This window comes from Rhipicephalus sanguineus, chromosome 8 (assembly GCF_013339695.2).
Source record: "Rhipicephalus sanguineus isolate Rsan-2018 chromosome 8, BIME_Rsan_1.4, whole genome shotgun sequence".
Classification (NCBI taxonomy): domain Eukaryota; kingdom Metazoa; phylum Arthropoda; class Arachnida; order Ixodida; family Ixodidae; genus Rhipicephalus; species Rhipicephalus sanguineus.
The window spans coordinates 12,627,278-12,654,401 of record NC_051183.1 but is presented as its reverse complement, the minus strand read 5'-3'; the positions used below and the strand labels follow the sequence as shown (position 1 = coordinate 12,654,401).

Here is a 27,124-nt window from a genome sequence, read left to right as displayed (position 1 = left end):
CTTGTTTGCATGAACGGATGGTTACACGTTAGGCACCGAGCGTTAAGATAAGGTGGATATTTTTATACCTTTCTTGCATTTGTAAGGCAATGAATGGATATGGAAAATAAAGGTTGGATGATCCCCAAGGCTACCCTCATCTTCTGTATAATGGGTTAAAATGCAGCAATGTGACAAGCAACACTCTCATAGCCCCTTTTCATTGTTGTACATCAGAAAATATGTTCTGTGAACATGTTTCTCACTTGATTGATTTTAGAAAACTTTCATGGCATTGAACATAATTTACTGATGAGCAGTGCTATCATGAATGGAAATCGCCCAAGAACAAACGAAACTGTTAACGGTTCTTGAAGAACCACGGTGAGGTCATTTAGCTCATGAGACACAAAAAAGTTTGTACAAACGAAGTAAGACGTGAGCTATTACTACTACCTAGTAAATTTCTCTTAAAGATCGAAGATGGGAAAAAATGTAGCTGGGTGGTTAATACCCATCTGGCCTTGTGTTTTGACAGCACCGGGTGCCTACGACCCCGAGAGAGCTGATCAGTGCGTCAGATCTCTGGAGCCTAGTTACACCTTCGGAGTGAAATACAAGGATCCTAAACGGGATGATTTTCCCGGTAGGTTAAAAGCCTTTCTACTGGCTTCGCTTCCAATACCTAACCTTCTTATAATAGAAAAGTTGCGAAGCTTCTGTCTTAATTTCCACCATTTGTCCTAATTCCACTGAGTCGTCATTAACCACAGTGATGATGACGTTCAGCCAGTCGTATTGAAACAATGTGTGACACATGCTTTGTATGCATGAACTAGTTCGTATGACGGGCACTGACGTCTTAATCAGTGCTGAAAACATGAAGTTTTTAGATGGCAGCATGTTCAATCGCGCAACTGAGCTCAGTATTAGAAATTTTGATAGTGGCTAACAGCAGTGACCTTTTTCAGGAGATATCAATTGTATTTAGTATATTAACGCGTAGTAACTCAAGTAACGCATTGTATTTACCCTGCATGCACATCTTTCCCCCCAAAATATGCGTGACCACAGAACTATGAAGAGGACTTCGCAACGTTTCTATTTCGGAACGTTGGTTTGGAGTGTAACAATCTGTTAGTAGCGCATCCCCTTTAGGCTAGAATTGCAAACCTTACTAATAGCACATGGATATGGTCTGCTTACGTGTCTGTGCTATCATTTCACTTACTCGACATGAAATTTTATGCGGTGAACTAGCTCTGCTCTTGTACCTTTTCTGGTTTTGGGCACCTGTTGACTATGTTCTCACTTTGCATGATGTCGTGGTGGCTTCAGCTAATAATAATAGTTAAGCGTGCACCATCACATTGACTTGACAGTGATGCCTAGGTGTCAATTTGCTGCAGTGAAATCTCATAATGAGAACCCCTTTGTTATAATTTAAAAGATCTTTGTTGAACGAAAAGCATTTGTGCCAGACAATGTAGATGAAAATGAGATATTTGAAGCAAAAAAGATAACTGATCATTCTTTTCGGCTCACTAATTTTCATTAAGGTGTCTGCGGTGTGAGGCAGTACCGTCGAGATTTCATTGCACAATATGTTACGGATAAACTCATGTGGTGGTGCGGGCTTCGCTAACTAGAGCATGTAAGGTAAACTTCTGAAGCCATGTGATAATTGAACTTATTGACGAATGGGCATTGGTCTTCCTATCACCTCTCTCTCTCTCCCTCTCTTTCTCTCAATCTCTCTCTTAGCTCCCGGCACCTACTGTCCAGAGAAATCTGACACGGTTCTAGCGACGACACCGGCTTACACCTTTGGTTTCAAGCATAAGGACCTTAGGCCTGACGATGTTCCTGGTAATATAAATTCTTTGTGTAGTGTTAGTAGAAGCTTGATTTTGCCGAAGACTGTCTTGGTGATGGACCTGTGTGCACTAGTTACTGCATGCTGGCAGCAAATACCTGAAAGTGTCTGATAATTCTAAGGCTAAAGGCACTAAAATGCCTCTTTTACGATATCACATTAATCATTTGGTTTATCTTGCTTACATAAACCTTCGTGAACAAAAATTACGTACTTTTGTTGCGATGTACTAGGCACTAATGATAAAACCGCGAGAAATGATAGCACCGACTTGGTGGTGTTCTTAGTAGTAGCGCGGCTCTCTGGTAGTAGCCGTATTAGCTGGTAGTTAGTAGCTCATTCTTAAACGAGCTAATAACCGATGAAAATTCCTATGCCGTGTAGACAGAGATAGGGTGTCCAGCGCTATACGGCACGACTCATATTCATATTGTGGTTTGGTTACGTGCCCAAACCATAATATGATTATTGCTGTTTTAAGTTAATAATGATTATTCAATACATTAAGTACCCACAATTCAATACTTTAAGTATTGCATGCGAAATTCTTGAGCAGTTTCGCCATTGTTGCCATAAGTTTTAATGAAGGGAAATGTTATCTTCTAAATACTGTAGTAAAATTCAAGACATTCTGAAGGGCTAGTTTGTTAACATCAATAGTATTTTCTAATTCCGCAAGCGGTGAAAAATGCAAATTACGAGAAGGAACATGAAGTCACTTGTAGCACAGTTACTGAGCTTGAACTGTTTTCGCGTTTCTTGTCCTGCGTTTTTTATACAATTGCGAAACTATGCTATAGGGAGGTCTCTTCAGGTATGACTGACTAGTTCCAAAGTGAGCATTTTCTTCTGGTTTGTATTGATCACATGCTGCAGACGGCCGATACAAAAAAAAGCAAACAACCATTGCAAAAAAAAAAACGAGGAAAAAATTTTGTGCCTCTGTGTGCATGGTCTCAGCACCCGGTGCCTACTGCCCCGAGAAAGCGGACACCGTGCTTGCGGTCACGCCAGCCTACACCTTCGGCATCAAGCCCAAGGACGCTAAGCCCGACGATATCCCCGGTAACTTCGTCAAATTGCAGCAGCCGTACACGCTAAGGTTTTACGGTATTGACGCATAGAGATAACAGAAATGTTGGGTACCCTCAACTACCTATTGCCATGGTTATATTGAACCCTTGCTAATGTTAAAGAGCCGTAGTTGACCTGGATGTTCAAATAGCTTTCTGGCGTTCACACATAGAGATAATGGAAATGTAGCAACCACTTCAATTGCTCACCCTTGTCTATTGTCATTGTTATATTGGTCACTTGATAGTGTGGAACAACCGTGGTCGACGTGGACGTTCAAATAGCCAACACAACACGCGACTAAAAGTAAAAACTTAAGAACCTTTTTTTAAATAAGATCTTGATAATTAGAGAATTTACATTAAAATTTTAATGTCTTTTGTTCTGACCACTTTGAGTAATACTGTTCATTGATAATATTTTTGTTATATAAGACTTACGACACTAAAAAAGTTTTGTTCACTTAAGAAAAAGGCACTGTATAAGTTCGTCATGATCCGACATTTAATCCTGGTCAAAGAAATTCAAGTTTAAACTGTGCTACCAAGAACGGTAGCACTTTGAAAGCGGTCAGTCTAAGGTGAGAGCACGAGCAACAATTTTTCATCGACGTCATTTGGTCTGGTTCTAACCTTAATTATTCAAGTACCCTTTTTTTGCGTTTGGTTAGGTGATAATAACGAAAAATTATTTTGACAGCGAGAAAAAGGATATAAACAACACAAAGATTGAGGAGGAAAAAAAACTATTTTTTTTTTGCAACGCTTTGCACGCATTGCCGTTCAAGTATAAGTGATTGAAGTGATAAAAAGCGGGGCAAGATTAATTAACATATATATAAAGTAACTGCTTAACATTGCACAAGAAACACAATCTAGTAAGAGTTACTGCCAATATTATCTGTGGTGGTCAAGAATATTAAAAAAATGGTTATATTAACAACTGCGGCTTGGATATTTTTTCTTTTATTGATACCTTTTATTCAGTGGCCCCTAAACAGTCTTTCTTGCATGCTTCTTGTTTTGAATTCTCACTTTGCACAACACTTACCAAACGTAGAAAGGAACCGTTAAACTTCTGAACATTCTCGGAAAACCGCATGTTAATTAATTTCATTCCGATATACTTTCAATTCAACGCTTTTCTCTCTAACTCTTCTACCTAACACCACTGCCCTTCAACATATAGCACCGGGTGCATATAGACCTGAAAAGGCTGACTCTGTCCTGGTAAGAACACCTGCCTACACGTTCGGCGCCCGGCCGAAGGATTCCAGGAATGACGGCGTACCTGGTAAACTTTCGCTCCACTAAACCCACAATCCTTTCCACTAATACAAATAATTTTCTGTCTCTTACTTTTACTTCTGTGTGGCAGTAGCGAAAACCGGTTACAATAATTGTTTATATGAATAATATGAATCCGTTCGGTCGTTTAAGATGGCAGGACATTAAGGTTCCGTAATACGCATCTGTTCCGAGCCACATTGCAGAGCTGTTTAGAATAGACGCCGATGATTTCACTGAGAAACACTGGAACAGATAAAAAGGCTGGCGTGGGATAATGGCAACAAAATTAATCTGCATTTTGTCACTGTTGTCCTTTACTGTTATCTTTCTCAGCATCCAGTCGAGGAATGTTTTGTTCTTTTGTTACCTTTAGTAATTGCTGGGCCTGCTTCAAGTCAAGCTCGATCTAGATGGACTTAGACACTAAATACGCAAGTGCATTTGTGCACCAGCTTGTCCGAATAGCAATCCCAGGCAAATGCGCAGCCATTTGATGTACAGTGCTCGGCGATTGAAACCCAATACTCTAAGCGCGTGGCTCCTGGCGATTAGAATGACGGTGAGGGTGAGAGAATCCGTGAAACATAGTGACTGCATCCGGTAAAAAGTCGTTCAATCTGTGGTTCTTCGTGGCGCCGGCGTAGCGCTGCTTGCTATGGCTTCAAAACAGTGCGCTCACGCACCGCTTCGCGCGAAGTGGCTGGAGCTACCTGGCTTGCATTACGGATTTCATTACGGATTTCATTTCGGCCGGCGTTACCGAGAAGCAGAGACGCAACGAAGGTTTGCTTGATGCAGTCAACATGTTTCACGAACGCTATCACCCTCACCGTCACTCTCATCGACAGGAGCCACGCGCTCCGAGTATAGCGTTTCAATCGGCGAGCACTGTACGTACATAGAACATGCTACTGTGCCAGCGTATAGAGTCGTCGACGACTGAGTGCAGGAAGTTTCTTCGTTGCAGCTCCCGGCAAGTACAACGTACCGGGCACTGACACTTACAAGAGCAAGTCCCCCGCCTACACGCTCAGCTACCGCACAAACATTCCCTCGGACCACACCAAGAAACCAGGGCCTGGAGCTCATTCACCGGAGAGGGTAATGACGAACTGTTTCAATTCACATTAAATGACGCAAAGCGGTTCGATAACGTGGTAGTTCTGGCGAGTTTGCCCTACGTGTAACAGCTCCACTACTGAGAGCTAGGAGCACACGTGGGGCACGGTCTATAAAGGACGAGCATTGATTCCAAGAGAACGACTTCATCTTGGGCCATTCGGTGCTATGGTGTGCATACTTTTCCTGGCCCCAGATATATATCTTGAAGAAAGGACAGAGGAGAGACAGAGACAGACTGTGAACGGCCAAGGGTCTGTCTTTCCGCTGGCTGCGGTTCACGATCTAAATTGTTCGCAGAAACAAGAATGCCTAAGTATTGATTGTGTATCGATCGACCCAGCAGACAGAAATAGACAAAGCAAATACCCAGTTTGACCTCAACGGAAGTGTAAATCAATGGATCAAGGGATTCGCAAAAATAAGCAGACAGCCAAGGCCACGATATTAATTTTAAAAAAAAGTGCGCTCGTTTGGCGCTATTTCTGTATGGCAGTACCACGAGTTTCTTTCCTCTAAGATAATATAGACAGCGCCTGTGTTCGCTTTGAGATAAAATGGTTGGAAAAGTGCATGAGTGGAAAGCATAACTGAATGCCAGGACACAAAAGATCAGTGTGTTGTGATACATATATTCTGTGGTAAACTTTTCATTGGTAAAGTGGCCGATGCATCAACGATCAGCTAAGATAGCACCACTGCAATGTGAATTGCGTAATTCAAGGTCATCTTGGTGCGAACTGTCGTGACTGTGGGTGCAAAATGTTTTTCGATAGATGCAAGATTTTATCTCGATGTCAACTTTTACAAGAGAAATCATCGTCGGAGCCGCCGTATTACGTGCGTGTTAGGACTGTGTTAGGTGCCCATCAGTTGCTTTTTTGGGAAAAAGAGCTGACTTTTTTCTAGATAAACATACTAGGGCGGCAGCAATCTGAAGAGAATCTGTGCACAGGTGGGATCTTCTTTTTAATATTTTCGTCGGGTGTTTTATATAAGAACTGTGCACATACAGAACAAATAGCTTTGTTGAAAGTCAGCGCTGCGTTTGTTTACAGTGCGCCAATCTTTGTCGATATCTGCGCTGTTTCCTTCACTATGTTCTGTCTCTTTATAAGCAAAGAGAGCTTCCCAACACACAAGAGATGTTTTTTCATACGCGAGGGCTTTGCGTACTGAATGAACCTTGTGATACCCTCGCAGGTCTGGATGAACAAGAGTAGCTCACCCCGGTTCACCTTCGGCATCCGGCACAGTCCGGTTGCCGAGACGCCCAAGCCCAAGTAGGACCTTCGCGTCAACCGACGCCCAAAACTACAGGAGCCCGAGAAGGTACGCGTGCTTGTCCCATTTCTGTACCGCATTGTACCAAGGCCAATTAAACTGCATAGTCACGCGCCTTTTTGAATTCCTCTGCAAATTAGAACAAGCAAAGATTCTAAGCGTCCGGCACCTCGATGCATTCACAGACTTCCGTGCGACTTTGCGGTACTGTTAGAAAAACAGACACGCACATAAGCCCAATACTCGCTGTAACGGGCGTTCTACACGCTTTGTTTATTAATTTGCTGAATGCTGCTTAAAACCTACATAATCTCTCGCTACATTCGACAGAGACATACACAAATTTGAATAATACGATGGATGTGCTAACGTAGATGGTCACCTACTTTGCTGCTACAGGTGCCGGGTGACATCTGTGTTATACACACTGATTACACAAAGTCTCAGACACGCACCTTCGCAAAAAAGTTACTCACTAGCTTTCGTAGAGGCCTGTCGATTTCAGAAACACACCACCAGCGCAAGACCAACGCCTGAACAGACGTGCTCCTCCGCATCCCTAGTTAAGCGACCAACAGGTCAGGGACTGGCACCGCCTTCTAACCAACACATACCCGCGCATACTGAGGCATCCCACAACCTTTCTAGAGGTATACACAACCAGTACATGCCTCTGGCGCAATGGCCACACTTTCGCACTGATACGCATTAATTACCAACGTACGGAGCGCCTAGAGAGAAAGAGAGAAAGACAGGGAGTTAAACCTGGGGCAATCTCCGGTTTGCTACCCTGCACTGGGAAAGGAGAACGGGGGTGCGAACGAATAAAAAAAATTGGGGAAACTTGCACTAAGCCGCGCAAGACTTGAAATAGCGAAACTAGACGATTCTGAAGACTAATCTGGTTATTTCTAGTTGCTTCTAGTCTGGTTGTTGCTAGGCTTTACCTAGGTATTGCTAAGTTGTTTATACGTTGATTCTCAGCGCACAGAGGTTCACGTTAAACCGCAGACAGTCACAGACACGACACCACGACACGGACGTCGAAACTGCAGAGAAAGAAACTCGCGCTGAAACTAGGCGTTCGCACCTCTCATAGATCAACGGGCACGTTGTCGTTGGCGTGGTCCTTCCATCGCTTCGCGGTCTTCACGCAGTCGCCATTATCTTTCCCGTAACCTAGCATTCTCTTGCTGTACGTACTCCGGGTCTTCGGCTCGCCACCGTCGCTTCACAGCCATTTGTTGGGCTAACTGTTGCCTCCTTTGTTTTTAGTGGACCGGGGGTGAGTAGTGGGATTTAACCAATTTCTGTGTCACATATCCGTTTATGATGATGATAGTTTCTTGGTTCGCCGGACAAGGAACGACTTGCTAGACAGAAGAATAGAGCCTTTCCCGACACTAAAATGGCATGACAATAGCACTGCCTAAAAGCAGCACACGTAGCGCCCAGCTCACGCAGCATCCAGTCTGGTCTGCTCATTGCACTCACAGCGTGGTCCTGGAAGGCACGGCTTTTCAAGCTGGGAGCCAACGGGCAACTCTGGGCCAGGCCCGGCGAGCCGCCGTGGCTAATGGGGTGCTGCAAGAGGGTTCTACCCGAAATTAACCACGCGTAGTCTCTTCGTACAATAAATTGTTTCCTCCTCCTTTTTCGTATAGCATAACGCACTGCAGCTGGTGGGTAACGGCCGGGGGTCGAACATGCATCCTTAAGCTTACCAGTGCAACACCTTATCCCTTTAGCACCCAGGGTGTGTGTGCGCGCGCGCGCGCGCGCGCCCGCGCGCGTGTGTGTGTGTGTGTGTGTGTGTGTGTGTGTGTGTGTGTGTGTGTGTGTGTGTGTGTGTGTGTGTGTGTGTGTGTGATTTTATTGTTGTTTGGCGCTAACCATAATTTAACGATTTTTGCTTCTTTTTGCAGGACTAACGGCAGCTACGACACAGACTATCAACGGCAGTCTACTGACAAGACCAACGCAACACCAGCGCATCTTGGTCATCGCATCTACGCCGATGCATTGAACTAAGAACGCACAACCTGTTCAAACATGCACAGGAACCGTTGTTGTGTTGCGTTGTAAATTTGAACGGGCCGTACGCGTTCAATAGCTTGTAGGCTTCCGTGCGCGTTTGCCAAAGACGACACTTTTGTAAGAGCTGGAGTAGGCAAGTTTGAGGTCCAGTGCCTCACCGTCGGCGAGGCATATTTAAGATAACTTGGCGTTGCTTATCGTTTTGCCTTCGCAAGTTCAATATTTTGATGCATTATCGGGCGCTTGGGATCAGCTACGCGTATAATCGATACTCACGCACCGCTTGCTACACTAACGAAGCTTCTTTTGAGATTACGTTTAGACTGATACGTTACCGTTTGCTTACTTTTTTCCCTTCACTGCTTCAGCGTGACCAAAAAAAGACATCAAAAATAAACAAAAAGAAAGAAATGTTAAAAAGCAATGCCCTAAGTAAAGAAAATATTGTTAAAATTTTTCCCTTTTTTTGACACGATGCTTCAAGAAATAAAAGTGCACGACTTGCACAGCGAACAAAAATTGGTGTGGTGGATTTATTTTAGTGCGGGTGAATGAATAACTTTTTTTTTTAATTTCGCCTGATGAACGCATGCTTTTGTACATGTATATCTTGGTATATTCTATGAAGTCCTACAGAGATATTTGGAGCGGACCACATATCCGCATATTAGTCTCGCTGTACCCATATTTTTTGTCCATTGAAACAGCAGAAAAATGAGCTGGACTGCAGGACAGATCACGCGTACGCCCAAACTCCGTAACTTGCATCACGTTTCAATCTCAAATTTTTGCGGCTCTGATTGGAGGTTTTCTGGCAAATATGCTGCGTATTGCATAGTGCATTGTGATAACACGAGACCACCGCTGTGGCGGTAATTATTGTGCGCAGACGAAAATTGTACACGTCGCTGTACGGACCGCACGCCAAAAACATCACAAACATCACGAACGAGATGGTCCTGTGATTACACTGCGTGGATTAGGAACAGGTAAACTTGCGATGTTCGGTCACAGCACAACACGCAGGAAGTTTCTTTGTTACTTCAGGGGCCTGGCAGACTTCATGCACGCTACTTATATTTCACTCCGTGAATCAATACGGCGTCAAAGCACACGCCTCGTGGTGTTCAAATGCGCGAAAAAATGTTTGAACCGGGGAGGATAACTGAATCCACCAAATTATATGCTGGCTTCATATTACAGGTTTTATTGATCTGTCTATTGATCTGAAGTTATCTGCAGGTTCACCAGTAAAATACATGAGCCAGAAATAGAGCACCACCTTCTAGCACAGGCAAGGCACACTGACCATAGCGACGGGTGATTTCACAGAAAACCAACGTCTCATTTGACGCAAGCCCTGTTGTTATAGCTCCTCGCTGAGCTTCAAGTGCGAGAAAGGGAAGGTATACCTTCGCACATCATTAACTGGGGGCCGTCGACGTACCGCTCGTACTGCGCCATCGGCGAATTCACTTGGGAGAAGTCCGCCTGTAGATGGCGACGAGGCCGTCAATTGTTTAAAGCGACTACCATTCGGCAACACACCTTGGTTGGGAAAAGCGAGCTAGACTTATATACAGACACTTCTAAGGGATGCAGTCGCTGCCCTCTTGCTGACGAAGGCAAGTGCCTTGGCAGTAAGTTGGCTACACAGCGACATTCTTCGTTTTACTACTTCTCATCTCTTCGAGTCTACATCTTTGCCTGAACTTCAGTGTCGCTGCGAAGTAACGCAAAAAGTCGGAGAAAAACATGGCCGGACCTGCGCGTTTCTTCGAAGTTCGCGCGCCTACCTTGATGAGGATGTCGGAGTGCTTGTACGGAGTGGTCGTCATGTGGCGAGTGTCCGGTTGCCTGTTCGTCTCCAACCTGAACCGTCGCAATCTCGACCGAGCGCGAGTCACGTGGAAGTCCTTCTACATCCTGTACTCCTTGCTGTGCGCCTCCATCCTGTTCTCCTTCAGGATAAGGCAGATATGGCAGGGCACGCACAACGTCTCCGATTCCAAAGGCGCCCTCACCAGCTCACTCCTGGCAATCATGAGGAACGTGATAGGCCTCGAAAGTCTGGTTGCCTTCATTGTCATGTCCGTCAGGTCCGAGGCCATATTGAGATTCCTGCGCAAAGCGAGCGCCTTCGAAGCATCCATGAAAGTGCCTGCGTGCCATCGGGTGCAGAGGCAGTACCCGCTGCCATACGCGTGTCACGCCCTGGCCTTCGCATCTATGACTCTGTACACCTTGGGCCATTTCGGTTGGTCGCTGATCACCGCTTACAGTCTCATGACGACGGCTCAGATCCTACACGCATTTTACGCCATTGCAGCCAACGCCTTATACATGGCCAGTGACTACGGGAACAAGGCCACGGCTCGAGCGGCCTGCGAAGTTCTCGTAGACTACATCAGGATACAGGTTGGTAGAGTAATATTTTAGAGGGATTCATGAGGACGTGAAGTATACACTCTAAGAAAAAAAGAGTATGTGTTACTCCTTCCGATGGGCCCTGGATTGCCTCGTATATGACTCTCTTTAAAGAGACACGTTAAACTCTTCGACGAGAGTATAATGATCTCCAAAGAGAGTTCACGTGCCTCTTTAAAGGGAGTCATAAGTGACAAGTCAGAACGCAAAAAAAAAAAAAAGTCAAAGGACTTTTTTTTCTTTCTTAGAGTGTACTGCTTACAGCAAAGAGAACTGTGCCGCTCATTAAATGATAATGCTTGCTCCGAATAATAAAACAAAGCTTCGGCTTAAGTTTTCCGGACAAAGAATCATACTTTCTACTGCCATCTTTGGTGCGCAAGCATGAAAATAATTTGATATAATATCCTGCCTGATTCGCTTCTTCTGGAAATATTTCAGCTGTGTTCAGTCGTTTCTGCGTCGTAAATATCTGTTCGACAATTCTTAGAAACAGTAGCGTTCCGAATCTCGGGACCTCTAAACGTCCAAAGTGGGGCTAAGTTTGTCTATAATGCTATCGCATTAAAATATGTCACACGCTTTCTTGAACTCACGTCATCTTGTCGACGAATGTATGCGGCATCGGCAGTTTTTCAATAGTAGAGTTCAATACGGCAACGTCAGATTTCTCTCTGCCAAACTTCGTGTATAACTCCCCTCAGCTCAATCGCGTTACGTTTTTTTTTTCACTTTTATCAGGTTGACATCCTGGAGCAGAAACGCGAGTCGCGCCTCAGCTTAAGGGACGTTGAAGATGTGCGCGCCAACATGGCCACCATAGAGTCCTTGAAGGAGGAGATCAACGCGGCTCTGAACCCCTGCATCCTGTTGTTCTGCCTGAGGTCCTTCAGCGTGATCTGCATAGGTGGCTACATGTTGGCTCGTCTTAGCTTCAGCCAAGGCATCAGCGTGCTCATTTTGTTCTACCTACTTAGCACCGCCTTCGCCCTGATTGACCTGGCTTACGTAAGCCACGCTATGGAGAACGAGGTAGTGTGTCTATCGGTATTTATTATACCTGCCACCTTTTTTATTTTAATTTCTTTTAGTCATTATACAGCACTTTCTAAAGCTTGTTCAAGAAGTCACTCTTTCGAAGATAAGCAAGCAAGGCACTTAACAACAACAAACACGAAAAAGAACAACAACAATAACAAACATCAGCAAAGAATAACAACTGCCACATATTCAACGCTGAAGAGCTCGAGCAACTCCCATAGAAAAGAAAGCTGCAATGAGAGGTTTCAGTGAATAGCAACGCGCAGATAACAAGAACGAACTCACAGGGTTCCTTATTCATTCGACTAAAACGACTCGAAGGCGAAAGCTGTCCTCTTCTTTTTGCTCTCAGTCGATGTATATCGGATGCCCAACCAAGCTTTCTGCAAGGTGGTTTTGCATTTCCTCCGGGATCTGAGGCATTGCAAGCTTTCCGCACCTCTTAGCAGAACTTGTTGCTGGACTAGTAGGTACATAACTTCGAGAAAAATTTGGACGCCTAAGTACCAGCGGCAGCTGAAGATCACGGAGGCAGCGCAAAACTTTACCTCGTTTTGCGCTGCCTCCGTGATCGGCTCACGATTGACCAAGCAACAATGTCATGTGATGATGTTATCTTGATGACGCCACTTTATGTGACGTAGTGACGTCGTGACTTCGTCACGAAGTTTGTTAATTTGTGACCTCATGGTGACGCCATATGTTGACGACATCGCGTGATGATCATCACCCGTGTTGACACCGCCAACGGCGACGGTCAATTTTCGCGTTTTATGAGGCATCTAAGGCTTTTGCCTTAACAATTTCGGAGCACTAGTCAAGAACCCTTTTTATGGAGCATAAAAACCTACATAAAACGTCATTCAATGTGCCCTCATTCAAAGCAGCAGGAGAACATCTGGCGCTGAAGCATTCCTTCCCCTCCTCGTATGTTTACTCACATACTTAAATTGACCTCATAATCCTCGTTATGTGGGGAAATAGTCACCCTCTCCCATATTCTCTGGAACTGCAGGGAAGACCCTCCTCCACCTAATCTCCTGGTCACCCCCTCACCTGTGGCGTGGGAAGAAATACTTTCGTCCAACATCCGGGTGTCCCGCTTAGGCCACAAGCATAACCCGAGAGGTGGCTGACAGGCATGGCCTGGCAGACGAAGTACCTACCCTTACAGATAACTCTAGGATTAATAAACGTTTTAATTATCATCATCGTCAAAGCACAATGCGAGGCGGGCGAACAAGCTCTTACGAGACGCAGATATTTAAGGCAGCATTACCTGTGTCCGCTCTACATACCACTGTGCATGGAGGAAACAATCAGCACTTCACGGAACATTAATATGTTGGACAACACGGGTGACAGAAACAGGTGCAGGGATTTAGATTTCTAGACTTTGGCCAACTCACGTATTTGCACTTCGCGCTAGAGGACGCAGGTTCGATTCCCAGCCACGGTGGCGGCAAGGATACCGTGTGGTTAAAATTCAGGTGGACATAAAAGAACCCAGGAAGTTAAAGTTAATCCGTAGTTCCCCATTACGTCGTGCCTCATAATCATGTCGTGATGTTGGACGTCGAAGCACATAGTTTATTTATTAAAACATATCTACGAATGAATGGACAGTTTTATTTTTGCAAAAAAACATACAGAAAACTTTGGCAGATTCCATGCGTTGTGGGAATCGGTTTCATGCGAGGCACTCAGCGAGTACTTCTATGCTTTACTTTATGGCTTTGAGCCAAGCGTTACGAGGTGGATCGACGTGTTTTTGTAAGTGTAGTAGCTGCGTGCACATCGTGGGCTTACCAGGCATGTTGACAACGCAGGCGTTTAAAGGGTAACTTATGGTGCGACGTAATGTCAGCCCTAATGTTAGAGTACATACGTCAGTATTATCAAAACTAAGTGCACTTTATGGTGAAATCATGTGAATATCATACGTAACTTTCGTTAATATATTCCTCCGGGGTCGAGAAATGCTTCAATATAGCTTGTTGAATCATAGGAATAAAAATTACTGTTTATAACACTGCTATAAAAGCGGAGCCAACACTGAAACCACAGACGTTAATCTGATATGACGCATGTATCGTAGGAGTACAGATGTAGTGCTTATTGCTTTCTTGCAAAATTAGATAGCCAGCACCACAACCACAATTCACGTTGCACCGACATTAGGCCTGTATAGGCGATTTTTCCAAACCAGTTTATAGACCTGGCATGGCTCTGTGGTAGAATACCTGATTGCCACGCAGAATGCTTGAGTTCGATTCGTCGGGTGAACGCTGCCGATGTAAATTTTTCTTAACGCTCCCGCATTTAAATCACCATTGCCTGTTCTCGCCGTTCGTGGTAGATATAAACTATCAAGCACCTGCGGCGCATACCCGTACAGTAATATTCGTCAAATCATCTTACCCTCCCGTGCCTATTTTGGTCTACAGCGAGTTAAGGAGGTGATCATGAGAGCTCCCAGACGTAGGCGGCTAGATAGATAGATAGATAGATAGATAGATCCATCCATCCATCCATCCACTCAAAGTGCCAATGGTTCGCTAAGAAATGCTTCGCATTCAAAAGCGTGGCGAAACTAAAAGCCATTCGGCCTGACAGAGCTCCGCTACGAGGGGTCATAAGTGATAGGAACGCGCACTTTGCATGCAGCCCCGCCACGGTGATCAAGTGGTTATGGTGCTCGACTGCTGAGCCGAAGGTCGCGGGATCGGATCCCGGCCGCGGCGGCCGTATTTTCTGTGGAGGCGAAAATGCTTGAGGTCCCTGTACTTAGAATAGGTGCACGTTAAAGAACCCCAAGTGGCTGAAATATCCGGAGCCTTGCACTACGGCGTCCCCGTAATCATGTCTTGGTTTTGGGACGTTAAGCCCCAACAATTATTACACTTTGCAAGTAAAATAGTACTTCCCTGTTGCGTCATGTATGGTACGTCACTCACACGCTTCTTCACAAAAATAACAACGAAAGGAAAGGCAAAAAAATAAAGAAGTACGAAAGCCTAAAGGCCGCATATTTACAAAACGCGATGATTATGATGGTGATTGTGGATAAGAAGGTATCATTTCACTTATTTAACTAATCTCTATCGTCGTACTACTCACAAACATCAAGTGATCTACAATACATATGCAACTCGTGCTGTTGACAATGTGCCCGCGAATTTCACTGCGGAGACCTTGACGGCGATTTCTTTTTTCAGAAGGATAAATAAGCTAATAATCATTAAAGACTACTGCCTCAATAAGCGGGACACTTTTTTCCCTTTTATACAGACAGAAAATCTCAAACTTTCTTTGGCTGACATCATCACGGTCGACATGCCACCGGAATACATTTCAAAGGTAAGAGGACAGGTATTCTTCTTTTTTTTTTTTTCTGCAGGCAAGCAGTACATCTTTTGTTATCCCGCTCATGGATTGCGAAGTAGGCACGTATAATGCAGTTTTTGATCGACTCTGAGAACAAGTAACAATTTCTACCTGTTATGCGTAGTTATTTTTCAAATTAGGCCTGTCGAGTTAAAGCAACTAGTTGACGGTGCTAAACACCGAATCAGGACACACTTGTCCAAAGACACCAATCGCAAACGAATTCCAACGGCTTGTTTTTCGCCAACACGATCGTTGCAGAAATCGTGAAATGAAATATTTTCCGTCGACGCAAAACTTAATGAAGACCTCATGCGCAATTCATTTACTGCACTTCTAACGCATTCATGACAAGCAAGTACGCCGATCATTTTGTAGAAATTATTGTCGAATAACAACTACTGCCAATACCTACCGCTGTAACTTATTACAGCAACATAACCCCTTCGGAGCGCGCTGCACGCAAGTATACCTCGAGTGATTGTGAAACTCCGTTCGAGCGCCTTTTATTCCGACTACAGCGGATGCAGCGGGTTGTTTGCTGAATGGTTTTACAATGTCGTGTTTCTGCCCCGAGGACTCAAAGGAGTAAACACAGTTGCGTTCTCTCTGCAGATACGCTTCTTCTACAACACCATTGATCCTCGAAGCATGTGTCTCAGCGGAGGCGGATTCTTCGCGATCAATGCGAAGACTTTAATGCACGTGAGTACACATTTCAGCCGGTTAAGCTGGAAGCCCGAGACTCTCGTTCACTGCGTGTTATACTAGGACCTGATACATTTATTGTTGCAGTTCTTGTGTTTTCTGTTCTGTCCTGTCATAACTGGCTTGCTGTGGAGAGGTTTAGGTTTATATAACTCCACGGTTACTCCATTTATATAAGTTCAGAATCAATATAAGAAAGTGTTTTTATTTGCCAACAAAATTCTAAGGGGTCCGTCAGGTGAAAAGTGGCGCTACGCAGCTTGAATGGGCCTGAAGGCCCTCACATGACAGCAGTAAAACTACAATCGGCATACGTACACTTATTCGACATATTTCCATTATAATGCACTAGTTCAGTGCAACTAAAAAAGTACGTGTAAAGAAACATTTGTTTTTTCACATAAATACACTGTATTTATAAACAAAGCAGAAATATATTACATTTAGTGAGAGACAATGTCAAAATACATTGTTATACATCAGAAAGGTGGCATTTAAACACTCGATAAAAGCACTACAATAAATGTGACAATGATGCGCAATATGATGATATACTGTATAATGAAACACTGAGCTCGAAATAGATATTACAATAAACAATGCGCAAGTCACTTTTTTGTATTTATGTTGCGACGTATGTTTTAAAAAGGATTCAAAAAGCTCTGCAGCGCAAAAAATGGTTACCGATAAACTAGAATGAACAAGTAAAGAAACTATTGCAAGCCGAAACTATATATGACAAACTATATATAGCAAACTGAAACAGATAAAGAAAATAGCAAGGCAAATGTTTTGCCCTTGACTTCTATTCGAGGCATCGGAGTTGTCTTGCGGGCCGTAGAAGTTTGAAACTAAATTCATGGTGATGCTGCGACATGTTAACTAAAATAAGTAGCGGCGTAGGCTCAGCAGAAATAATTTAAAGAGTGATCTTGTTATGGGAGCATTTGCGCTTTCAGAATCAAAATCAGGGGAACGATGAGTTCCTATCGCAAGGACGCGCAGTCTTAGTCAAGTGGTCATCATGATTATATAGTGTACTTTAAGGACGTCAGTGCATTATTACATAAGGAGGGAGGAAATAACGCAGGAAATTGTCGTGACGTTTGAAACAGGAGAAAAATACAGGGAAAATTAAGAAAACTGCGGCGTACTATACAGAAAACAAGATGCAGCATAAAATCACGCCATATCCCGCTAAAGGGCACCATGAGGCGATGCGAAGCAGCGTTTCGGCATGTAGAGCCCGAGTTTCAGAGGGGGAGTGGAGAGTGTGAGGGGAGAGGGGGAGCGGAGATGAGGTGTGTGGAGAGGGTTTGCGCATGCGCACTAAGGGTGGTCACGCCGCATACCACCGTTTTGAACTCCGCCTTAAGATGCTTCGCATCTAATAAAAGAGATGAGTGACAATTCGTATTAGCACTTGCGCTGAGTAATAACACTTACTTAACTTTATGGTGTCAAGCACTTATTATGTTGTCTCCAAATTTATTTCACTAATCACTGGCAGCATTTAACAGCGGTGATTAAATTTCGCATTGTCTAAACCTGAACGAAAGAAGAATTTTTTTCTAGGGGTCGTTTCTTTTAGACGCAACGAAATGAATCCAACAGAAAATTAGGTCAAGAAAGCATAAGGGACATTAACTGTTGTATGCAACTGTAGCGTAGCATTGATGATATAAATTGAAATGGATTAAAGTGGACAAAAAATTACCCTTTACGTCGGTGGGATCCGAAGCCACGACCTTCGAATTGCGCTTCCGATGCTCTAAACTCGCCATAGTCTAAACTTGTTAGCCTTAACTTTTTACACTGAGGTAATGCATGTTTTGCGTTTTTTTTATCTCTTTTTCCAGGTTGCCGAGGCGGTCGTGACATACACCGTGATCTTCATGCAAACCGGGGACGCGATTATTAATACTTTCCAGCCGCTCACCAATTCGACTGACCAGCAGAAAGTTGGCTTGGTGTATCATTAAGGTACAGGTCACGGGCGTGGGCTATGGAGACATGCTCAACGATTGCGATGGCATTGTTCACCCTCTTGACAAATTAAAGGGATACTGACACGGAAATATTGAGTAATCGCTTATTTGCTTCAAATGGAAGGCCGAGCCCATTGAAGCCTGTACTGGTAAGCGTGAGTGCGCCCGAAAAAATTAATTACATGCGTTTAAAAGCTATAGTTTCGGTTCCTACTGTGCACTGACGTCGCGACACGGTGTGAGCTTCTCGTCACGCGCTCGCGCAAGATATCGTGAAGTTCCCACAGCCGCTCTACTCTGTCGCTCTGTTGGTGACGCACAAGCAAGCATATTGTATGTGTTGGTACCTGACGTCATCACAACTACAGCCATATGGTGCGTGAAGTCACCAGAATTGACACTCCATCCTGACGTCACGATAGTGTCGGTGTCAATAGGCGCTCCAAGAGAAAATTGACTTTAATGTCAAAACAAAACATTTTATCCGCATTTACTGAGCTTCACACCAGCTCAGAGCCGTTTATGTATACAGGATTGTTGTATGACACAGTGAACTCAGCTTAGAAATGGCTGTCAGTACCCCTTTAAGCTAAAAGTTGAGCTAACTTCAGGATTCATAACTCCGTAGAGAGGTATAAACGACCAAGCGTTTCCTGATTTCTGTACAACACACATGCTTGAGAAAATATCGGTATGGACAACTCATTAAAATCAAATAAAAAAATAGAGGCTTCGCTTTCAAGTCTGGAACAGGGCAGCGTTTCGGGGTCAGTTCGTATACCTTCTGCTTCGCTTGCCATGCTTCGCTTCTCGGTGAACACGTCAACCGTGCCGTGAGGAAATGAACGTCTTTGAGTATGACACTTGCTGCTGTAAACTCACCTGGGGCGCCTACTGCTAGTACAGTTGCGAAGTATCCACTGCGCCATAATTCACCGTTTTGCGAAGTAGGCAAATGCCCACTACGCGTCGGTAAGACAGTACGACCACCTAGGTCGGCAATACGTCTTCCTATGTACAGCGGTCATTTAAAGCAAGCGTATGACTGTGATATCAATCGACTGATATTAGCTACAGTACGTGCACAATATTAATGTCAGAGCCTTGAAAAGTACATGCATGACGTCCATGCTTGTGAACCACAAGAGTGCGTTGTTACACTTCGGTAGTAGTATGGCAGTTATTAGGACATAATCTTTAGAGTGGCATGCGACAAAGGGCAGGTTTTTACGAACCCGCTATTGTGCGAACTGTTCGTGCTGGTGCGAGATTTTTTAAAGCCTTGTGTCGCTTCTTCTGTCGCTTCTTGGCAAGTGCGCTTGGTGAAAGAGAATTTCCTGTTTTCTAACGACCACTTGTGAGTGGGTACAGACAGTGCGAGTCCTTCGACATTCGTTCCAACGCGTGCACTTGTTTTCTGTGTGGCAAGCAATTGGTGACGTTTATGGCATTGCGGTCATAGAGTGTCAGTGTTGCCCACTGCCTTCGACAGGTGGCCTACTCGTCTGCACCAGGAAAACCGTGTACATCAGTGCTGCGCCAATTATCTGCATCAAATGAAAGCAAACAAACAGAGACGTTTCTTAGGCATGGAACAAACATTTTAGACACACTTTAGGAACATCGCTTACGCTCGTGAATGTCCGCAGGTTCACGTTGAAGTAATCGTTGATGCTGAACAAGTAATCTTCTCGCTCCAATGTGTTCACCAGTAGAGAGACCTGTGAGAAGGCGAGAAACACTTCTTAAGGCAGGTCATGCGCAATAAAGACACGGACAGCGAAGAGGAGTCTTAGACAGCGCTGATTCCACCTAAATTTATTTCGCAGGAAAACACCACATGTATACCAACGCCTCCGCTAGAAAGATGCCTGTGACGTAACTAGTTTTCCCATTGGGCCGAGAGGTTCCTCGTAGATTTAAGAGAAGAGAAAGAAATATTTATTTGACGAAAGGAAATACAAGATTGACATATAATTGCACATTCAGAAGTCCCGAATTAGAAACTGTCGGGGGGATCTCCTAACAACACATAAATCGGGGTTACGAGAATGTTGGCAAACAGTGAGTCTTATATTTTATGCACTTTCTAGAGCGTCAGTAATAACGGGGAGGAGTAATAATAAGTAAAAAAGAGCACCATGATAATAAAACATTCAAAAAGAGAAAAAAGTCACAAAATGGTCAGTTGTTGGGCTAGTTGGTTCGACATCTTGCATAGGGGAGCGCGGATTTGGTTAGAAAGAAAGACAACACGACAGAAAAGAAGCTTACTTGCAACTGAGTTTATTCGAAAAAACTCCTCACCAAGAAAGCTTATGCGCAGGCGCATTCACAACAGCCACTGTCGCACAAAAAAATTTGCCGAATCGCTGGGACATGAGGTAACAACCTAAGATCTCTTGAAGGAGGTCAGCTGCTGTGAAGGAAGTTTGTCTCCATCGTCAAATGCACCGAAGGCGCACTGATGCACGCCTCTGCTGCAATCTTAATCTGGTCCGCCCCTAGAATCTCTCTTTTACGCCTTCCCTTCCCTCTACTCATGACGTCTGCCTCCTCGGAAAGTGCTGTGCACCCGCACTTCCTCCTGCAATGCGCAGGAAGGTGCGCCCCGTCATTCTGAGCCATCAGCGTGGTCGCGTGCTCTCTTAATCTATCATTAAGACATCGGTCAGTTTGGCCCATGTAAACTTTACCACAAGTGAGTGGGATTTTATATACCACTACCGTATCACAGGGAACAAATGGCTTTTGTGCTTTTTATCGCACACTGATTTCTTGGTTCATACTAAATTTATAGCGTGAAAAAAACTAGAGATAGAAGAAGAAAGCTATACAGGACAAGCGCTTCTTCTTCTGTCTCTCGTTTTTTCGCGCGGTAAATTTACTATGAACGCTTACCAACTAGCCCGGCTTAGCATTCTTTTGATTTCTTGGTTTGTTCACCGACCAGATCACTCGCAGCTGACACTCCCTTTGTGGAGCGGAGGAGGAGAGAGCAGGAGAGGGCTTGGAATCAACGTTTCGGCTCACGCCGCAGGCATCGTTCTAGAGGAGGCATTGTGTACACATCCACAATTCAAGTCACGGCCCATGCGCCAAAAACAATGACGAATAATCGCTGATTTGTGAAATAGACTTTTTCAGATGATGCGCACTCTCAACCTACTCGTGTGGGCATAACGCTATGAATGCCAAAAAATAAAACATGATCTGAGAAAAAAAAAACGCCAGGCCTGCGCGGAAAGCGCAGCACAGTCACAGCGAAAGCTGGAAGAGCGGCATTTCTAGAGCCCGTTATAAACTCTCTTGTGGCTACTAATACAAGTACATTAGGAACGTACCCACTACGCCACAAATCATAATTTTTGGGAAGTTGGGAAGCACCCACCACAACATTATTCGTTGTTCTGCGGAGAAGCGAGGTACCATCTGTGAGGCATTATGTACACTTTGTTATTGTGGTGGTTGATGACGATGAAAAATTACGGCTGAGCCCTTTGTAATGGGTTGGAAGCTTTAAAAGACCCACTACTTACGTAATTCATATTGTGTGACGCCCGGTCGTCATTTAACTGTCCCACCACACTTTATAATATACGTAACCGGAGAAACGGAGAGCGAGAAAGAGAGAACGGGGATTAGTCTGAGGAAATGGATCAAGGGAGCCTTATGGGCTTCCTTGGCAACCAATAGAAGTGCACTTGCCACGAACCCACTACGCTATAAATCATCATAATTTTTGTGAAGTAGGGAAGCAGCCACTATGCAATTTTTCGACATTCTGCGGAGAACCGTGGTACTCGCTAAACACCTCTAAGGCATTATGTGCACTTTGTTGATGCTGTGGCTGATGACGATGAAGAATTATCGTAGAGGCCTTTGTAATGGGTTGGAAGCACTCAACTACCCACTAGTTGCGCAATTTGCATTGTTTAATGCCAGGTTGCAGAATTCGCGTTTGCGTGACGCCTGGTTGTTATTTTACTCTTCTACCACACTACATTACATATGTTAATGTGGTTCCTTCCCGGCATGAAGCCTGTATAGGGTCTTCTTGCAACGCAGTTTCAAGCACCGGCATGGCCCCGAGGTGGAAGACTGGGCTTCCACGCAGAGGGCCCAGATTCGAACCTCGTTCCATCCTGGAAATTTTTTCTTATTTCCTTTTTTTTTCTTATTTCGTGCGATAGTGGTTACGGACACCGGCGGTGGCGGCGGACAACTATGGCGCCAAAAACGGCCGTTGAAATGATCTCATAACAGCTTTCGCTGTAAAGGATTGTAGCCCAAAAAGTAATATCGTCAGAAGGATAAAAAAAAACGCCAGGCCTGCGCTGAAACCGCAGCACAGTCACAGCGAAAGCTGGAAGAGCGGCGTTTCTAGAGCCTGTTGTAAGCTTTCTTGGGGCTACAATACAAGTACACGAGAAAGGTACCCACTACGCCATAAATCACAATTTTTGTGAAGTTGGGAAGCATCTACTAAGCGATAATTCGTCTTTCTGCGGAGAAGCGAGACACCAGCTACACGTCTGTAAGGCATTATGTGCACTTTGTTGACGCGACGACTGATGACGATGAAGAATTATGCCTCATCCCTTTGTAATGGGTTGGAAGCGTTAAACGGCCCACCAGTTATGTAATTTGCATTGGGTGAGGACCGGTCGCTATTTCCCTCTCCCGTCATGCTGTGTAACATACGTTGACGTGGGAGAGAGACGGGGGGGGGGGGGGGCGAAGAACTTTACTGAGACCCCGAGGAAATGGATCATGCGCTTATGGGCTTCCTTGGCAACCAATACAAGTGCACTTGCGAGGAACCCACTACGCTATAAATAATTATAATTTTACTGAGACCCCGAGGAAGTGGATCATGGGCTTATGGGCTTCCTTGGCAACCAATACAAGTGCACTTGCGAGGAACCCACTACGCTATAAATCATTGTAATTTTTTAGAAGTAGGGCAGCAGGTACTGTGCCATTTTTCGTCATTCTACGGAAAGCGTTGGTGCCTGCTAAACGCATGTAAGGCATTATGCGCACTTTGTTGATGCTGTGCCTGATGACGACGAAGAATTATGGCAGAGCCCTTTGTAATGGGTTGTAAGCATTCAACAACTTACTTACTCGTTGCGCAATTCGCATTGTGTGACGCCTGGTTACAGAATTCGCGTTGTGCGACGCTTGGTGCTTATTTTACTCTTCTACCACGCTATATTGCATGTGCTAATGTGGTTCCTTCCCGACATGAAGCCTGTATAGGACCTTTTTGCAAGCCAGTTTCAGACACCGGCGTCGGACGCGCGCGTCGGACGCAAGAATCATGGGCTCCCGTGGAGCAGCGAAGGCGGTTCTTGGCGGCCGCGGAAACAGGCTTACAGATGACACTGACAAGGATTTTGAGATCATCTTGCCGAATTTGCCAACAGGGCGCGTTGTTTTAAACACGGTGTTTTTGCACGGAGATATTCGAGTGAGGCCTTTCAAGGTCGAAGATTTTCGGGACGCTCTGGACAAGGAACGGCTGCTTCCCGACGTTTTGGCGTTGGGCGCCTACCAGATCAACCACGTGTGGGCCGTCACCTTAAACAGCCCGGAGGCGACGAAGAAGTTGGTTCAACTAAAGGAACTTCAGGTGAAGGGAAGACGCTGCCTTGTCATCGACCCCCAGGAGCAGCAAGTGAGGTTACGGCTGCACTGGCTGTTGCACGGAGTGGCTGACGACGACGTGCGCATAGCGCTGGCGGCGTTTGGCCGAGTGACGGAAGTGACCCGGGAGCGTTGGCGTGTAGAAGGAGTAACTGAGAAGAGTTCGACAACACGCACGGTGCTCATTAAGCTCAATAGTGGCATGAGAGTGGATGACCTGCCACACCAGATCCGAGTCGCTGGTGAACTAGCCCTAGTGGTCGCCCCCGGTCGGCCGATGCAGTGCCTGCGGTGCAACGGAACGGGACATGTGCGTCGTGAGTGTAAGGTTCCGCGGTGCTCACGCTGCCGGCGTTTTGGACACGGCGACGCACAGTGCGTCCGCTCCTACGCCTCAGTGACGGGATCAGCGGAGACAGAGGATGCAACGCAACACATTATGGACGTAACAGAGCCGGAGGACGCCGCGGAAGGTAGTGGAGATGGGAGTGTAGCCGGACTTGACTGTGAAGCGTCAACATCTGCAGGAGACGCTACGCCCGAACCTACTGAAAGAGCACTAGAACCGGCTGCAGCACCGGCCAAGCCATCGGAAGAGGCGACGAAAGATTTAAGCTGGCAGGTTACTGGAGCGTCCGCACCAGCTTCTAAGCAGGACCGTCCAGCCACAAGCGTCGCTTCGAGTGCAAGCACGGACTTGGATTCAGAAGAAGGGTCACGGAACGCCGGAGCTACAGCGGGGAGCAACGCTGGCGGCACAGCAATGAAAAGACCCTTGGAGGAAGCTGCAAGCCAGGGAGACAAGGATGGCGTGAAGAACGTGGAGGGCCCGCCGGCGAAGACGCCGGCTGGTAGGCGCACCAGCCTCAGAGCAAGACCTGCTGGCACTATAGACAAGAAAGCTGTGGACAACCCGTTTTCAGTTGGCTGCGAGACCGGTCCACCGGGCGGCCCCGGAGGCGTCTAGCGTTACGCTAGACGTGCTAGGTAAGCGCCATGCTCCGGGCCTACCTCACCCGCAATTATAAAAATGGCTCCTGAAGCATTTCTTAGGTTTGCTACTCTGAATGTTAGAGGCTTTGCTTCTAGAAAGAAGCAAAGCCAAGTGTATCGGTTGTTGGTGGAGGAAAATCTGGATATATTGGCCGTGCAGGAGACGAAAGTGGAGGGTGAGGAGGAGACTGGGAGCATGGTGCGCAAGTTCACGTCGCGATATTTTGCCATTGTGAGCCATGCTCTCGGTAGATCCGGAGGCTGTGTTCTTTTGTCCGAAAACTGCCTGGTCTCGTTGTGCAAAATGTATTTTCATGTCCTTCAGGCCGATTTGTATTGTGCGACATTGCTTATAGTGACAGCGAATGGCGCGTTCTTTGCGTCTATGCTCCGACTACCGTGCAGGAACGCTCCGAATTTTTTTCTAAGTTTCGGCAGTACATGTGCAATGAGAAGAAGATCATATTGGTAGGGGATTTTAATTGTGTATTGAAGGAAGGAGATAGATCAAGCAGTCGCAAGTTTAAAGACAAAAGCAGTGATGTCTTGACGCAAGTGCTTGTGGATTATGAGTTGGTGGATATTGCAGAGTGTCCTGGAAAGTTCCCGCACAGTTAAGTACACCCACTTCCAGGGTGCAAGCAACGCCCGTTTAGACCGACTTTACATATCAGTAGACATAATAGCACAATGTAGAAGCTATTGCGTTGTGCCGGTTGCCTTTTCAGATCATTGCCTCGTAAAGTGCCAGATAGGTTCAAAGAAAGAAAGCAATAGCTTTACGTGGGAACAGTGGAAAATAAATTCTAATCTCTTACTTGACGAGGCCTTCAATGTAGCTGTGATGAATGAAATTACGGAAGTTAGGGCAGCTCATTGGAAAAACATAGGAAATGAGTGGGAACTTTTAAAGCAACGGATCAAAATGAAAGCAATTGAGAGATCTAGTATCATTTCCTTTGAATCGAAAAAGAAGGAGAAAGAGCTAAAATTGATGCTAGAGAAGCTGACAGCACTGGAATGTGAGAAACCTGGGGTATATGTCGAGGATTTGCGTAATATCAAGCAAAAACTTGAGATTTATGATGAAGAACGATACCGAGGCGCACTAGTACGAGCGAGAGCAATGGAAATTACCTTAGATGAGAATCCAACGAAACGTGCACTTGGACTCGAAAAAAGTCACGCGAGGCGGAACCATATAGAAGTTATTAAAGTGGATGGCGTAGAGATGGCAGACAATGACAGCATCGGACAGGCTTTTTCTAAACACTACGAGGCACTTTTCGCGACTAGACCCGTTGACGTGGAGGTATTTAAAGAGGCGTTCCTTAGTAGAATGCCGCAGTTGTCCGAAGACACCAAAGCAGCATTAGAACTACCTATATCGCAAATAGAAGTAGAAAAGGCCATAGATAAGCTCAATCCTGGTAAATCGCCAGGGCCTGACGGCCTCAGTGCTGTGTTTTACAAGGCATTTAAATGTGAATTATCCGGACTGTTAACAGATGTCTTCAACGAGTCATACAAACTGAACGGTCTGCCTCGGTCCTTTAGTGAGGCACATACTATTTTGATACCAAAGACCGAAGAGACAGAGAAGTTAAAACTAGTTTCATCATATAGGCCCATATCATTAACTAACTGCGATTACAAATTTTGATGAAAGTACTAGCGCGGCGACTCCAGGGTGTCATCAAACAATTAGTTGGGCCTCACCAAACATGTGGCATCAAGGGACGTTCCATTGTGACTAATATACACAAATTGCGATGTGTGCTTGAGTGTTGCGACGCCAGTCAAGGCGGTGTAGCGATTCTGCAACTCGATCTCGAAAAGGCGTTTGACTGCGTTTCTCATGTTCTGTTACTTGCCATACTAGACCACGTAAATGTCGGTTCCATACTCAGAGATGGGGTAGCTTTGGCATACCGCAACTGCACGACACGTTTAGTGGTTAACAAGTCATTGGGTCCCCCCATTAATATAAAGCGATCCGTCCGTCAGGGCTGTCCGCTTAGCCCTCTACTGTTCAGCATCTACATAGAATCCCTGTGCTTGGCAATAAGTGAAAACAGCAGCATTCACGGCTTTAGGTTGCAGGCATCAGAAGTCAAAATTCTGGCATACGCGGACGATGTCGCAGTTTGTTGCACCGACAAAGAAAGTGTTGCACAGGTTATCACTGTAGTAAAGAATTTCGGCAATGCAACTGGTAGTCTGGTAAATTGGGGAAAGTGCTTGGGTTTTTGGCACGGATTTTGGTCATC

At 45.3% G+C, this 27,124-nt stretch overlaps 2 protein-coding genes across 22 annotated transcripts in view; one reads left to right on the top strand and one right to left on the bottom strand.

The window, feature by feature from the left end:
- Positions 1-8,676, top strand: part of LOC119401394 (uncharacterized) — an 83,088-nt gene extending 74,412 nt beyond the window's left edge. For 16 of the 21 annotated variants that reach the window (XM_037668154.2, XM_037668158.2, XM_037668161.2 and 13 more), the window contains 6 exons: positions 1,744-1,848; positions 2,816-2,920; positions 4,118-4,222; positions 5,186-5,319; positions 6,541-6,669; positions 8,547-8,676. In XM_037668154.2, coding sequence (XP_037524082.1) covers positions 1,744-1,848; positions 2,816-2,920; positions 4,118-4,222; positions 5,186-5,319; positions 6,541-6,624 — 533 coding nt within the window. In that variant the 3' untranslated portion in view covers positions 6,625-6,669; positions 8,547-8,676. The remainder of the gene's footprint in view (positions 1-1,743; positions 1,849-2,815; positions 2,921-4,117; positions 4,223-5,185; positions 5,320-6,540; positions 6,670-8,546) is intronic. The other 5 variants (XM_037668157.2, XM_037668156.2, XM_037668165.2 and 2 more) reach the window with 5 other exon arrangements.
- Positions 8,677-19,458: 10,782 nt separating this feature from the next.
- LOC119402549 (uncharacterized) overlaps positions 19,459-27,124 on the bottom strand; it is a 28,478-nt gene continuing 20,812 nt past the window's right edge. Inside the window, exons 8-9 of the mRNA XM_049418701.1 lie at positions 19,841-19,930; positions 19,459-19,756 (exon numbers count right to left, since the gene is read on the bottom strand). Of these exons, the coding sequence (XP_049274658.1) occupies positions 19,676-19,756; positions 19,841-19,930 (171 nt within the window). The 3' untranslated portion in view covers positions 19,459-19,675. The remainder of the gene's footprint in view (positions 19,757-19,840; positions 19,931-27,124) is intronic.